We start from the raw sequence: 14,083 nt of genomic DNA, 5'->3' as shown, positions 1-14,083 counted from the left end.
TTGTATTATGCGAGCTTCTGGTAAGCATTATACATTATTTGTATTCCTAATATATGATATTTACGATACCGAAACACACATGGGTAATAATCTCCTATATACATAATCTCATATAATCTCAAGCTTAATACAACGTGTTTTTGTAAACTGTACACGCAACTTTAATTCCAGTCCGCCATTACTAGGTATTCAAATAACGAACAGAGACTTTTTAACGATTGTAATTGCATATCGAATATATTTTTCTGCATAAAATATTAGTGGCTGTATATTAAACGTGTTTCGGATCGTAGTATATTTTGTACTAGGTTAAATTTCATCTTATTTCCTAAAATATAGTTTTTTCGTACGTACGAAATTATTAGAAGACAAAATTCAGTTTGGGTTTCTTACACATATTAAGACGATCAGAAACACAATGAATATGCAGACAATGATATTCTAAACAAGAAAATATATTCAACATGTAAGTTTAATCGTAGAAATATTTTATTAGTCGGAAACATCTTACAGTGCTGCAAACTCAGGAATTTCACTTTAAAGGCATACTGTCACAGATTTAAGGACCTTATTTCTCTTTTAATGAATAATAAATAAAAATTACATTAATTTTTACAGACCAAATCTAACTATTGCATCACTTTAACTACATCATGATGGAGTAAAATCCATGTCCACCCTCTCAGCAATGTTAGTTTTTGAATTATGGACCATTGCCATAATTCAATTATTTTTACAAAATATCCTTAATAAGTGGAGTATGGTGGCTACGTAGATGGTTGAATAAAGTACGTTTAGGGACAAATCAAATATATACATTTTTAAGTAATACTTTGTCAGGCCATGAAAGAGGTCAGTGGTCTGTGACAGTATTCCTTTAAGTTATGACGTCGCTTCAAAAATACTGGTTATATTTCTGGTCATACTGGTTATATTTCCCTCAATATGTTGAACTATATGGCTAATAAATATATACTATAACTTACCCATGATATCCATGTCATAAACCCATGTGATAATTTAGTGGGTTAACCCGGTTAATCATGGTATGCAAATTTAAAGGTATACGCAAATGTTCAAGGTATCCGCAAATGTTCAAGGAATCTCGATAATAATGTGTTGCTGTGAATGGCTCATTTGTTTACAAGCCATCAAGACCTGTATACCTAAGCGTAACGTTTCCATAAGATTTAGTTAAAGTGCATGACGTCAAAACAATTTGTGCTAATCGTGATGACATCATATTATCGATGGGAGAGACTTTAGTACTGTAATTTACAAAATATCGAATGAAAATGTTATTTTAGAAATGTTTTGGGATAAATAGAATTCGCGACTCGTGTTTTTTAATAAGTAAAATATCAACCTCGTCTAAGTTAATCGGTATTTGTCTCGACACAGCCTCGACAAATACCGATTAACATAGACTGGGTTGATATTTTCCATATTAAAACAAATGATTAGTTTTCATTTTTTCTCTCTCTGTATATTCTCTCTCTCTCTCTCTCTCTCTCTCTCTCTCTCTCTCTCTCTCTCTCTCTCTCTCTCTCTCTCTCTCTCTCTCTCTCTCTCTCTAAATATATATATCTGTATCTATATATGTATATGTATATGTATATGTATATGTATATGTATATGTATATGTATATGTGTATATATGTATGTATGTATGAATGTATGTGTATATATATATATATATATATATATATATATATATATATATATATATATATATATATATATATATGATGACAAACAATAAAAGTCATGAAATACAAAATCAGGGTTCCAGCTGGAAAATTTTCATTAATAGCCAAAGTTGTAGCCAAATGTTTACTTTTATAGCCACGATATAAATTTTATAGCCAAAAGAGCGGATTGAAATTTTTAATATTTATATTTGTGTAATTTATTCTCAAATTCATGTGGTGTATTTGTCCTAGTGAGCAATACATTTGTGATTCTTTTCAGGTTTTCTTGAACTGCTTTTTAAATGGCCCATTCAGATTGTTAACAAACTATAATTATGAAATAAAAACGACCCGAGGTAAAGTGTATATGCATTGTGTTGTAATCACTGGCGGTCCCGCAACGCTTAGCGTCACCACGTGATAACTGTGATTAAAGATCGCATTTGAACGAGCGTTTGATTTACTAGAACAATGTTTTAAAATTAAACCTAAACAATGATACAAAATTCAAATTATCTTGGTAGATAAAACATAAGAATATAATTCGGTGTGAAACTTAAATAAAAAATTGTGGACCCGCATATCTAGCGTTTTAATAGGTTATACCGAGCTTACGCAAACTGAAATAAATATATTCATACGAATGAAGTACTCGATCGAACAGAGCCCTGTATGTAGATTTTATTCGTGAGGAATCGTTAACGATTTGACTGGTTCACGATTCACTGCATCCACATTTTATTTTATTAAGGGCAAGGGTTTCGCGCGTATATTTTCTTTGGAATGGCGGCGACATTAAATATATATATATATATATATATATATATATATATATATATATATATATTAGGAAAATAAAATAATCCGAATTTCGGGAAACATTGGTTGAAAAAAAAAAATCGCCATTTTGTATCGCCTGATTGACCAGATTATAGCCAAATTTGTGATAATTTGCCAATGGGCGACAATGGCGAACGGCAGCTGGAACCCTTTAAAATTTTAATTACTTTAAAAAAAAATCTTTAGATATTGCTGGGAGTGGCTGTATCCTGGCTACTTAGCTATATCCTCACTGAGACGGATGTGTTCACCTCTAATTCTACATTACCGGCATACAGAGCCAGGACGGATGTTAGCATTGATGTCCTTAACAACGCGCCATGGTTCTACTTTCCATATCCACGTTGGTATTTGTTTAGTATACGTGATAGAGAATAATACATGACTGGCCGTTAGATACCATTTATCTTACAACGAGTTGTTTTAAAATGTATTCTATAAGCGAAAGCGATTTTGATACGTTTTTAAACAACGAGTTTTAAGATAAATGGTATCTAACGGACACGAATGTATTATTTTATTTCTTACATATTCTAAAAACCCCACCCCAAAAACATGTGTTAAGCAAATGTTAACATCTTTTTCGACCAAAATGTTTTTATTAGCAACTGTCATTTTTGCTAAAAGTGTATTCATGTATTGTCAATGGATAATAGTATTTGCAAAAATAATCACAGCCACAAATATTTGACGGTACACCTCGAACTTTGACTCGGAACTCTCTTCTTTAGTACCATCCAACCTGAACTTTCCCCAGATTTTAGGCTTCATTGCGCCAGTCACAAAGTATTACATGTAGCATGAGGTGTATGTATATGTGAGGTGGGGTTGGGAGGGTATCATTTAACATTCTTTTCTAAAAGAAATTCTCTTAAAGGAGCAGACCCTAATCTTACTTCGTAAAAATCAACACTAAGTTTAGTTAATCAACAAACCTGTAACACATATGGATAAAGTTACAACAGAGTGAAAGAAGAGTCTGCGATTTTAAAACTGGGAAATATCCTTAAAAATAGACTAGAATCCGAATCTCAGACGCACGTGCGTTTTTGAAAATATGAAAAATGCATTTTGTGGTATTAGAAACAACAGGATAACCAGAAACACTTCGGTTCTACGGAAATGGATAATCTAAACAATAAAATATTAAGTAATGTTTGATTTCAGTGATCGTAAACGGCTCTAATAGTGAAAAATGTGCTGTAGTGTTTAAAAACTAGGGTCTGTCCCTTTAAAGTAGTAATGACTCAAAAAGGTAAAAAAAAAAAACCCCAAAAATGTAGGTAGCTAAGCACAGAAATAACAGTAATAATGTGATGGAGAAAACTATGTAGAATTGTTTTTGTTTGTTCTGCTTTGGTGTTTAGGTAGCGAACGAGCGCCCTTTCTTTTCACTTGGGGCAGAACGTAGAAGGTAAAGCGCTCGCTTGATGCGCGGTCGGTTTGGGATCGATCCTTGTAGTCATAGGCGTATGGGCTCCCAATTTTGTTGGGGGGGGGGGGGGGGCAGGCTAGTTAAACGAAAATGTCCGAATCTGGATTTTTTTGTTTCTTTTTTAAATCATATTAGCGTTACTATCAAACAGTTATATAGGGTTGCAAAACGAACCACTACACATTTTCACATGGATTGCAGCTCATTTTGAGGGTAGAATGATGGAAATACATGGTAAAAAGGTCTCAGGTTAGCACATTTTGAGGGTAGAATGATGGAAATACATGGTAAAAAGGTCTCGGGGGGGGGGGGGTGTCCTGTCGATGGGCCTATTTGGCTATTTCTCGTTCCACCCAGTGCACTGGTATATCAAAGGCCGTGATATGTGTTATCCTGTCTGTGGCATGGTGCATATAAAAGATCCCTTGCTACTAATGGAAAAATGTAGCGGGTTTCCTCTTTAAGGCTATTTGTCAAAATTGCCATATTTTTGACATCCAATAGCCGATGATTAATAATCAATGTGCTCTAGTGGTGTTGTTAAACAAAACAAACTTCTTCTTCTTCTTTTCACTTACACGTCCTATAAATATGGCCGGTAAATTAAACAATTGTTGGTGCTATTTAAAGGAAACCAATCAACATTCAGCGTAAGAAAGAATAGTAAACAAAAACACGAAATGAATGGCAATATTTGAATGGTGTTTGGGAGAAGCCATTTATAAATATATTTTAACATAACTCAGTGGGTAATGTTGTATGAGTTTTAATTTAGGTTGGTATACTCAGATTTTCAACTGCAAAGAGTAAAACAAAACATCCATAAATTTAATTCAATCCTGGTGATTTCATGACGTTTTTTAAAAATGGCCTATATAGTTTTACAATGAACAGATTATATCATTTGTAATTACAGAAAACAATTAGACAAAAATGTTGGAAGATTTTTGCTTACAATTAAAAACAAAAATTCAGGATACAATAAAATTTAAAAACGCAAAGAAAAATATGTTTTATATAGTAGTGCTATTCGAGACTAAACCAGTTTATGTTGATAGGATATTAAACGAGCTTCCATTTCGTATCATGTTTATGTCCCGAGTGAAATAATGTTCAGTGGTCACAAGTTTTAGCGAGTGACAATGAAAATTATTTCTCGAGGGACATAAACATGATACGAAATGGTAGCGAGTTTAATATCCTATTTATTACCCATAATCGATCTTAATTTATATCACTCAACTCGTTTGGTTGACGTTCCTGTAAGGTTGTAGTGCGCCAATCGATGACGTCACGAAGTGTTGCGTCCCACTTGGCGTTCTAGTGTCGACATATCACTTTGGTATGTACCAAGAAATTGATATCTAAATTTTTGAAACAGAGGTTATAGTTCTTGAAATGTTGCACACCTTTGTTAATTAACATCATATATTGTGTGATTTAAATATTTGCTTATTTGATGTTAAGCATTAGGCCCTATTAATTTGTAGAGATTGGTCAATGAATGTGTCATGATAACTATATTAAAGGCATAATGACCGTTATTTAAATCCATTCATTCTTTATAGTTATTTTCGTGCTTATATCAAATTAAGGTTCAAACACGCTGTCCTGGGCACACACACACACACACATCAGTTTTCCGGACTGTAGTTTAGTGGTTAGTTGTTAGTGGTTAGTGAGAGAGATCTGTATCTGTATAGTGGCCTTACACCTACCTACCGAGTCGTTGAACTCGCTCTGGGTGAGAGCCGGTACTGGGAGGCGAACCCAATACCTACCAGCCTACGGTCTGACGGGTTATTAGCCACTACTCCACCAAGGCTGTTTATTTAAATTGTGCTGGGGTGTTGGGAAAGCAAACATTCCTATCCGTTTTATTTCAGTTCAGTTTGGAATACCAACGATCAGCGCGGCCGGTTACATCGGGTTGCTGGCAGCAACGATTTCATCGGTAATCGAATCAATGGGCGATTACTACGCGTGTGCCAGACTGTCTGAAGCGCCTCCGCCTCCGCCTCATGCGATCAACAGAGGCATCGCAATCGAGGGCTTCTCCAGCATCATTTCCGGTCTGGTGGGGGCCGGGAACGCAACGACATCCTACAGCGGGAATATCGGAGAAATAGCCGTAACAAAGGTAGCTCATTTCATCTTTAATTATGTTCAAGAACGCTTGTCCGATATAAGTTCATTAAAGCTGTATCCTAACCGGCTGCGAGCGACGCGAGCAATGCGAGCGACTATTTTAGAAATCATTGATTTCAATTGCCGCATCCTAACCGCACGTGTGCGACGCGACAGATAAACATATTAGGATACAGCTTAAAAATTAGGATGCGGCAATTGAAATCAATGATTTCTAAAATAATCGCTCGCGGCCGGTTAGGATACAGCTTTATGCTGTTCAGGGAAAACCTGTTAGATGCCCAGGCTGGAACAGAAGTTCATGTTTAGAGATAAAGCTGTATCCTAACCGGCCGCGAGCGACGCAAGCGATTATTTTAGAAATCATTGATTTCAATTGCAATGATGTCTGAAATAATCGCTCGCATCGCTCGCATCGCTCGCGGCCGGTTAGGATAGAGCTTAAGGGGGAACAACTCGATAAGTTATAACCTTTTGCTTCTCTACTGAAATGTTATCTCTCTCTTTTTAAATATATATTTCATGAATTGCCTCATTTACAGATAATAGTATATTTAGAAAAAACAACAACATATGTATACATAAAAACTGTTTTAAAAAAGTAAATTATAGATTATTCAAAAGAAACTGCACATTCAGTTTTTGAACGAAGTTTAACGGTTGTGAGTAACCTTTATTATTCGACTGAAAACTAAGATTATTATTTTTCTAACACTGTAGGTTGCAAGCAGACGTGTGTTCCAGTGTGCTGGTGTGATACTGATTATTTGCGGGGTTATAGGCAAATTTGGCGCCGTGATCACGTTAATACCAGACCCTGTGATTGGTGGACTGAATACCGTTTCTCTGGGATTGGTCACCGCTGTCGGCATGTCGGCGTTGCAGTATTGTGACATGTCGTCGTCACGGAATCTCACGATCATTGGCGTGTCCTTCATGCTCGGAATAGCTGTCCCGCAGTATTTAGAGAGCAACCCAGATGCAATAGATACAGGTCAATATATGGTTGGATAGATTTATGGATGAATTTATGGATGGATGAATGGATAGATGGATGGATGGACGGATGGACGGAAAGATAGATGGATAGATGAATAGATAGATGGATGAATGAATGTGTGGATGGAATTGTGGATGGATGATGATGAATGAATGAATGAATGAATGAATGGAAATATAGATGATGATGATGCTGGAATTATGGATGGTTATGACGAATGCGTTGTTAAATACAAATTCCTTCCTTTAATGTCAGTATCCCAATGTGTTTCTTGTTTGTCCTTTTTGTTTGCTGTAAGCTCTAACTGAATTTACAAAATGGCAACATCTAATTTGAGTTATTATAAACACTAGAAGTGGCGGGGCATAACCTAGACCAGTTGTAAAAGTGCTCGACTGATACGTGGTTGATCTAGGATCGATCCCCGTCGGTGGGCCCATTGGGCTATTTCTTGCTCTAGCCAGTGCACCACGACTGGTATATCAAAGGCCGTGGTATGTGCTATCCTGTCTATGGGGATGATGCCTATTCTAAGGCTACGAGTCAAAAACTACCAAATGTTTGACATCCAACAGTCGATGATTTATAAATCAATGTTCTAGTGGTGTCGTTAAGCAATAAGACATTTAAAAAATAAAATATTCGTGTAGAACTTGTAGCCCTGCTTGAAACTGGTGACTCTTATAATGAATAGTTCTCGTTCCAGCCAGTGCACCACGACTGGTATATCAAACATCGTGGTATGTGTATCCTGTCTATGGGATGGTGCATGTAAAAGATCCCTTGCTACTAATAGAAAAACGTAGCGGGTTTTGCTCTCTAAGAATATATGTCAAATTGACCAAATGTTTGACATCCAATAGCAGGGTTCCAGCTACCGTTCGCCATTGTCGCCAATTGGCGAATTATCACAAATTTGGCTATAATCTGGTCAATCAGGCGATACAAAATGGCGAATTTTTTTTTTCAACCAATGTTTCCCGAAATTCGGATTATTTTATTTTCCTAATATATATATATATATATATATTTAATGTCGCCGCCATTCCAAAGAAAATATACGCGCGAAACCCTTGCCCTTAATAAAATAAAATGTGGATGCAGTGAATCGTGAACCAGTCAAATCAGTAACGATTCCTCACGAATAAAATCTACATACAGGGCTCTGTTCGATCGAGTACTTCATTCGTATGAATATATTTATTTCAGTTTGCGTAAGCTCGGTATAACCTATTAAAAAGCCAGATATGCGGGTCCACAATTTTTTATTTAAGTTTCACACCGAATTATATTCTTATGTTTTATCTACCAAGATAATTTGCATTTTGTATCATTGTTTAGGTTTAATTTTAAAACATTGTTCTAGTAAATCAAACGCTCGTTCAAATGCGATCTTTAATCACAGTTATCACGTGGTGACGCTAAGCGTTGCGGGACCGCCAGTGATTACAAAACAATGCATATACACTTTACCTCGGGTTGTTTTTATTTCATAATTATAGTTTGTTAACAATCTGAATGGGCCATTTAAAAAGCAGTTCAAGAAAACCTGAAAAGAATCACAAATGTATTGCTCACTAGGACAAATACACCACATGAATTTGAGAATAAATTACACAAATATAAATATTAAAATTTTCAATCCGCTCTTTTGGCTATAAAATTTATATCGTGGCTATAAAAGTAAACATTTGGCTACAACTTTGGCTATTAATGAAAATTTTCCAGCTGGAACCCTGAATAGTCGATAATTAATAAATCAATGTGCTCTAGTGGTGTCGTTAAACAAAACAACATGTCCATTACTATTGCAGGGAGCAAGGAGTTCGACCAAGTGCTCAACGTCCTGCTAGGAACGGCGATGTTCGTCGGTGGGATCCTTGGTTGTATCCTTGACAACATTGTACCTGGTTTGTACCCTGATGTGGTTTAGTTTTCCTCTGTTCAATGTGTATGTGTATATCCAGTAATATAATGAAATACAAGACTTGAAAGTGGCCAGTCAGGTGTTTGAAACGATTAAAGGGACATTCCTGAGCTTGCTGCAATTTTTACGATGTTATCGACTAACAGAGACTTTTTTAGCGATTGTAATTACATATCAAATATATTTTCCTGCATAACATATTAGTGGCTGTATATTAAACATGTTTCTGGTCGTTCTAATATTTGTACTAGCGTAAATTTTATTTTATTTCCTAAAATATTTATCCAGTTTGGGCTTCTTACAAATATTAAGACGACCAAAAACACACTGAATATACAGACACTGATATTCTAAACAAGGAAATATATTTAATATGTAAGTTTAATCGTAGAAATATTTTATTAGTCGAAAACATTTGACAATGCAGCAAACACAGGAATGTCCCTTTAAGGTGTAAACCGAAGTCGGTATTAGTCTCTGTATATGCTACTGGGGTGGGATTTATCTCTAGTCGGTTGAGTGCTCGTCTGAGGTGTTTGCATCGCAGGATCGAACTACCTCGGTGGATCCATTAAACTGACTGGATTTTTTCTCGTTCCAACCAGTGCACCACAACTGGTCAAAGGCTGTGGGATGGTGCATATAAAAGATCCCTTGCTACTAATGAAAAATGTAGCGGGTTTCCTATCTGAGACCTATGCCAGAGTTGTTTCACATCCAATAGCCGATAATTCATTAATCAATGTGCTCTAGTGGTGTCGTTAAACAAAACAAACAAACAAACTGTATATGCTGCGTTCACTCCATATCGGGTACAAAAGAGAGACTCGTTTTGTAGCCGGACAATATTAATGGTATATAAAGAGTACCTCGGTTGCATAATGGTTGAGCTGAACAGTTCAGGCCCTTTTAAGGGCCCTAATGGGCAACCTAGGGAGACATTTCAACGCCATCTAGGTCCCCTTAACGGGCTACTCTCGGCTTACTAAATTCCAAAACTATAATATATACGTAACTCCCTTCTTTACTATTTCGGCGGACCGTTCAAAAATGCGCCTAATTTCCTTCTCAAACATGCGCACCATTTCTCTTTGGACTCATCCTTCGGGACTCAAAATTCCATAGCATCAAATCACCCTTCCGCCTGTTACCGATCACGGTCGGACTGCAAGTGCTCCCTTGCACCTGACAGTGCAGGCGCTTCCCCTTCATCCACCCCAACCCTTTCTTGTCCTGGACGGAGGAACCGGCTGAGGCCGATACTTGCGCCCAGGATAGGCGTGCGCTACAACAGCTTGCTCTGAATGTGCACGTTAAACTCTCTGACCTGACCTGCATAATGGTTACCGGCCTTGGTGGTGTCGTGGTTAAGGCATTGGACATTAGGCCGGTAGATACAGTGTTCACAGCCCGGTACCGGCTCCCACCCAGAGCGAGTTTTAACAACTCGGTGGGTAGGTGTAAGACCACTACACCTTCTTCTTTCATATTAACCACTAAAAACTAACCCACTATCCTGGACAGATAGCCCAGATAGCTGAGATTTGTGCCCAGGACAGCGTGCATGAAACTTAATTGGATATAAGCACGCAAATAAGTTGAAAAGAAATGAAATGCATAATGGTTAAATAGTGGGTGTCTGTTTTATAACTGGGACAACTACAATATCCTTTTATGTTTATATAAAAATAATTAAAAAATTCAATTAAATTTAAATATAATGAAATTGAATAAAAAATAAATAAAAATAAAATAAAATAAAATAAACTAGGCTTCATTGAAACATACACTTTTCCACAAAGGTACTCTAGAGGAGCGAGGAATGCTTGCGTGGAGGAAAGCAGCGGAAGGAAGTACGGATTCCAAAGACTATCAACGAGCGTCGATAGAGATGTACGACTTGCCATATGTATCCAAACTACTACGACGGATCGGGTGTTGTCGGTATGTTCCGTTCATGCCCGGATTTTCTCCGGACCTATGTTGTTCCTGTAAATCTCACGCAGATCCTCACCCAGTTCTACACGTCTACGAGCAGCCCGTGATTCTTGAAGAGAGGCTTTAGAACCACAGCCCTAATTTGTGGATCTACAGTTGCAAGGAAATTGGGGGTTTTTGTTTTTTTGTGGGTTTTTTTTTTTAGTGGAGGAGATTATTTCATGCTAATACCCACGTTACTATAACATATCTGACATTATTGTTTGGGGATATCTGTGGTATCGGTCTGGAAATCCAGTACCTACCAGCCTTATGTCCGATGGCTTAACCACCAGCCTTATGTCCGATGGCTTAACCACCAGTCTTATGTTTAAATGGCTTAACCACAAGCCTTATGTCCGATGGCGTAACCACCAGTTTTATGTCCGATGGCTTAACCACCAGTCTTATGTCCGATGGCTTAGCCTCCGGTCTTAAGTCCGATGGCTTAACCACCAGCCTTATGTCCGATGGCTTAACCACCATCCTTATGTCCGATGGCTTAATCACCAGTCTTATGTCCGATGGCTTAACCACCAGCCTTATGTCCGATGGCTTAACCACTAGCCTTATGTCCTATGGCTTAATCACCAGTCTTATGTCCGATGGCTTAACCACCAGCCTTATGTCCGATGGCGTAACCACCAGCCTTATGTCCGATGGCTTAACCACGATACCACCAAAGTCGTTTTTGCCTTAATTTAAGCATTTGCCCCCACCCCCACCCCCACCCCGTCTCATACAATTATGTATGTTGAGTGTTTTTTCTTTCTAAACTTACTAATGATAATTTCTAATGACAATTTCAAATAAATCTCGTTCCAACCAGTGCACCACAACTGGACAAAGGCTGTGGTATGTCCTTTCCTGTCTGTGGGAAAGTGCATATAAAAGATCCCTTGTTGCATTAGAAACAAATACAGCGGGTTTCCTCTGATGACTATGAGTCAGTATTACCAAACGTCTGACATCCAATAGCCTATGATTCATTAATCAATGTGCTCCAGTGGTGTCGTTAAACAAAACAAACTTTTTTTTTTATTTCAAACAACCTAGAGTTACTAAAACCAGTATTTGTATAGCATTAATTATTAGACCTATTTATTAACTGTTAGTAGTTAACAAGAAATGTATCAGTGCAATGGCAGTACAGGTCTCTGTTGAAGCCAGTTCCGGTTACAAGACCCAACACCTACCACCTACAACCTGGTGGCTTAATCGGTTCATTTCAATTTAGTTTCGTGCTTATATTCAATAAGGTTCAAGCAAGCAGTCCTGGGCGCACACCTCAGCTATCTGGGCTTCGTTCCACAAAGCGATCGTAACGCTAAGTTCACTTTAAGCGCTCTAGGTAGTTATACACTTAAGATGAACTGATATACTTTATTAGCCGTAAACATACAGTTCATAGGCATTACAAACATTAAAATATAATACGTATGTCATTAAAAGGGGGAAACAATTTACATCGTATGGAAAGTGATGAAAATATTCAATATAAAATGTAATAATAATTATCAATATAATAAAGAGTGTAGGCCTATATAATAAAGAGAGTATAATTATAATAAAGAGAATCTTAGCGCCAAGATCGGTTTGTGGACTGGGGACCGCGAAACTATACCCGGGGTTAAAGTGGGCTAGCCTGTTTTATGCCCCTAACCCTGACCCCAACACTAACCCTCATTTTTATTATTAACCTGTATACAAAATAAATAAATAAATAAATAAATAATAATAATAATAAACGCTTTAAAAGAAAAGCAACTATTGCTTTCATAAAAATAAAACTATCACAAATTAGTCATTTTAGAAAGATATTTCGATATTCTCTAGCCCAAAATATATAAATTATAATTTAAAAAAACCCCTCTGGACATTGAAATACAGACTAGATTGGTATATTCTGGGCTAGCCTGTTTTATACCCCGGGGTATATTTTGAGCTAGTCCAGTTTATACACCGGGTATAGTTTGGCGGGGGTATATTTTGGGCGATTACACCGGTACCGCCTTCTAAAACCAGATAAGCCACATCAGTTGTTATATTTCATTATAGGGAAGTAACCGATTTCAAACAAGACAATACATGATTACCAAACCACTCAAGTTGTAAGAAAATGCATTTTCAATTACAACATACTATGATAAAACAACATGCAGAATATCTATATATCAACCAAATTTAGTTATACCTTCTGAGGCCGTGGCTTACCGTAAAATCCGGTTGTGTATCATCATTAATTCATTTCAACTTATTTCCGTGCTTATATCCAGTTAAGGTTCAATCACGCTGTCCTGGGCACACACACACCTCAAGCTATCTGGGCTGTCTGTCCAGGGACAGTGGGTTAGTTGTTAATTGTTAGTGGTTAGTGAGAGAGAAGAGGGTGTAGTGGCCTTACATCTACCCACTGAGTCGTTAAAACTCGCTCTGGGTGGGAGCCTGTACCGGGCTGCGAACCCTGTACCTACCATCCTTATGTTCGACGGTTTAACCACGACACCACCAAGGCCAGTTGTGTATCATCAAGATGACGGAATATTTTCATTTTGATTATAAATCCTTAAAATATTTAGAACTCTTCATATCTCATTGTTATGTGTTCGAGTGCAATGCTCTGTGTGTGTGTGTGTGTGTGTGTGTTGTGGAAGATTGTAAACTACCAGTAGTAGGGTCATTTGCTTGGAATCCGTGACTATTTTGTTCCTACCTGTTTTTTCTCGATGGATTTGACAACCTGAACCATTTTAAAGGAAAATTAGCTCCTATGCCCCTCTAAAAAATGACGGCTAACTCTGCTAGAGCCCAATATTCAAAATGGCCGCCAACGCCATCTTGAAAAACATGAAATGTAATATCTCTGGCATCAGATGAGCTACAAGAACGAATGAGGTGTCCTTTTTCACTAATTCTGGCATTACAAATCCACTGGAATGGGTTTAGGGATCATTCTGACCTCTAAATCCACGATGGCCGCCAACAGCTCATTTGTTATTGTAAATAAAACTCGGCTTTCCTTTATTGTTGCTGTGTTGGAGGAACTACAAATGGCGTGGTGACAT

At 37.3% G+C, this 14,083-nt stretch overlaps 1 protein-coding gene across 1 annotated transcript in view; it reads left to right on the top strand.

The window, feature by feature from the left end:
- Positions 1-11,390, top strand: part of LOC121384244 (solute carrier family 23 member 2-like) — a 34,392-nt gene extending 23,002 nt beyond the window's left edge. The window contains exons 7-12 of the mRNA XM_041514530.1: positions 2,718-2,874; positions 5,853-6,106; positions 6,835-7,108; positions 8,929-9,024; positions 10,844-11,144; positions 11,175-11,390. Coding sequence (XP_041370464.1) covers positions 2,718-2,874; positions 5,853-6,106; positions 6,835-7,108; positions 8,929-9,024; positions 10,844-11,106 — 1,044 coding nt within the window. The 3' untranslated portion in view covers positions 11,107-11,144; positions 11,175-11,390. The remainder of the gene's footprint in view (positions 1-2,717; positions 2,875-5,852; positions 6,107-6,834; positions 7,109-8,928; positions 9,025-10,843; positions 11,145-11,174) is intronic.
- Positions 11,391-14,083: the final 2,693 nt, after the last annotated feature.

This window comes from Gigantopelta aegis, chromosome 10 (assembly GCF_016097555.1).
Source record: "Gigantopelta aegis isolate Gae_Host chromosome 10, Gae_host_genome, whole genome shotgun sequence".
In the NCBI taxonomy this organism is placed as follows: Eukaryota; Metazoa; Mollusca; class Gastropoda; order Neomphalida; family Peltospiridae; genus Gigantopelta; species Gigantopelta aegis.
This window is presented reverse-complemented; position numbering and strand designations above follow the sequence as displayed.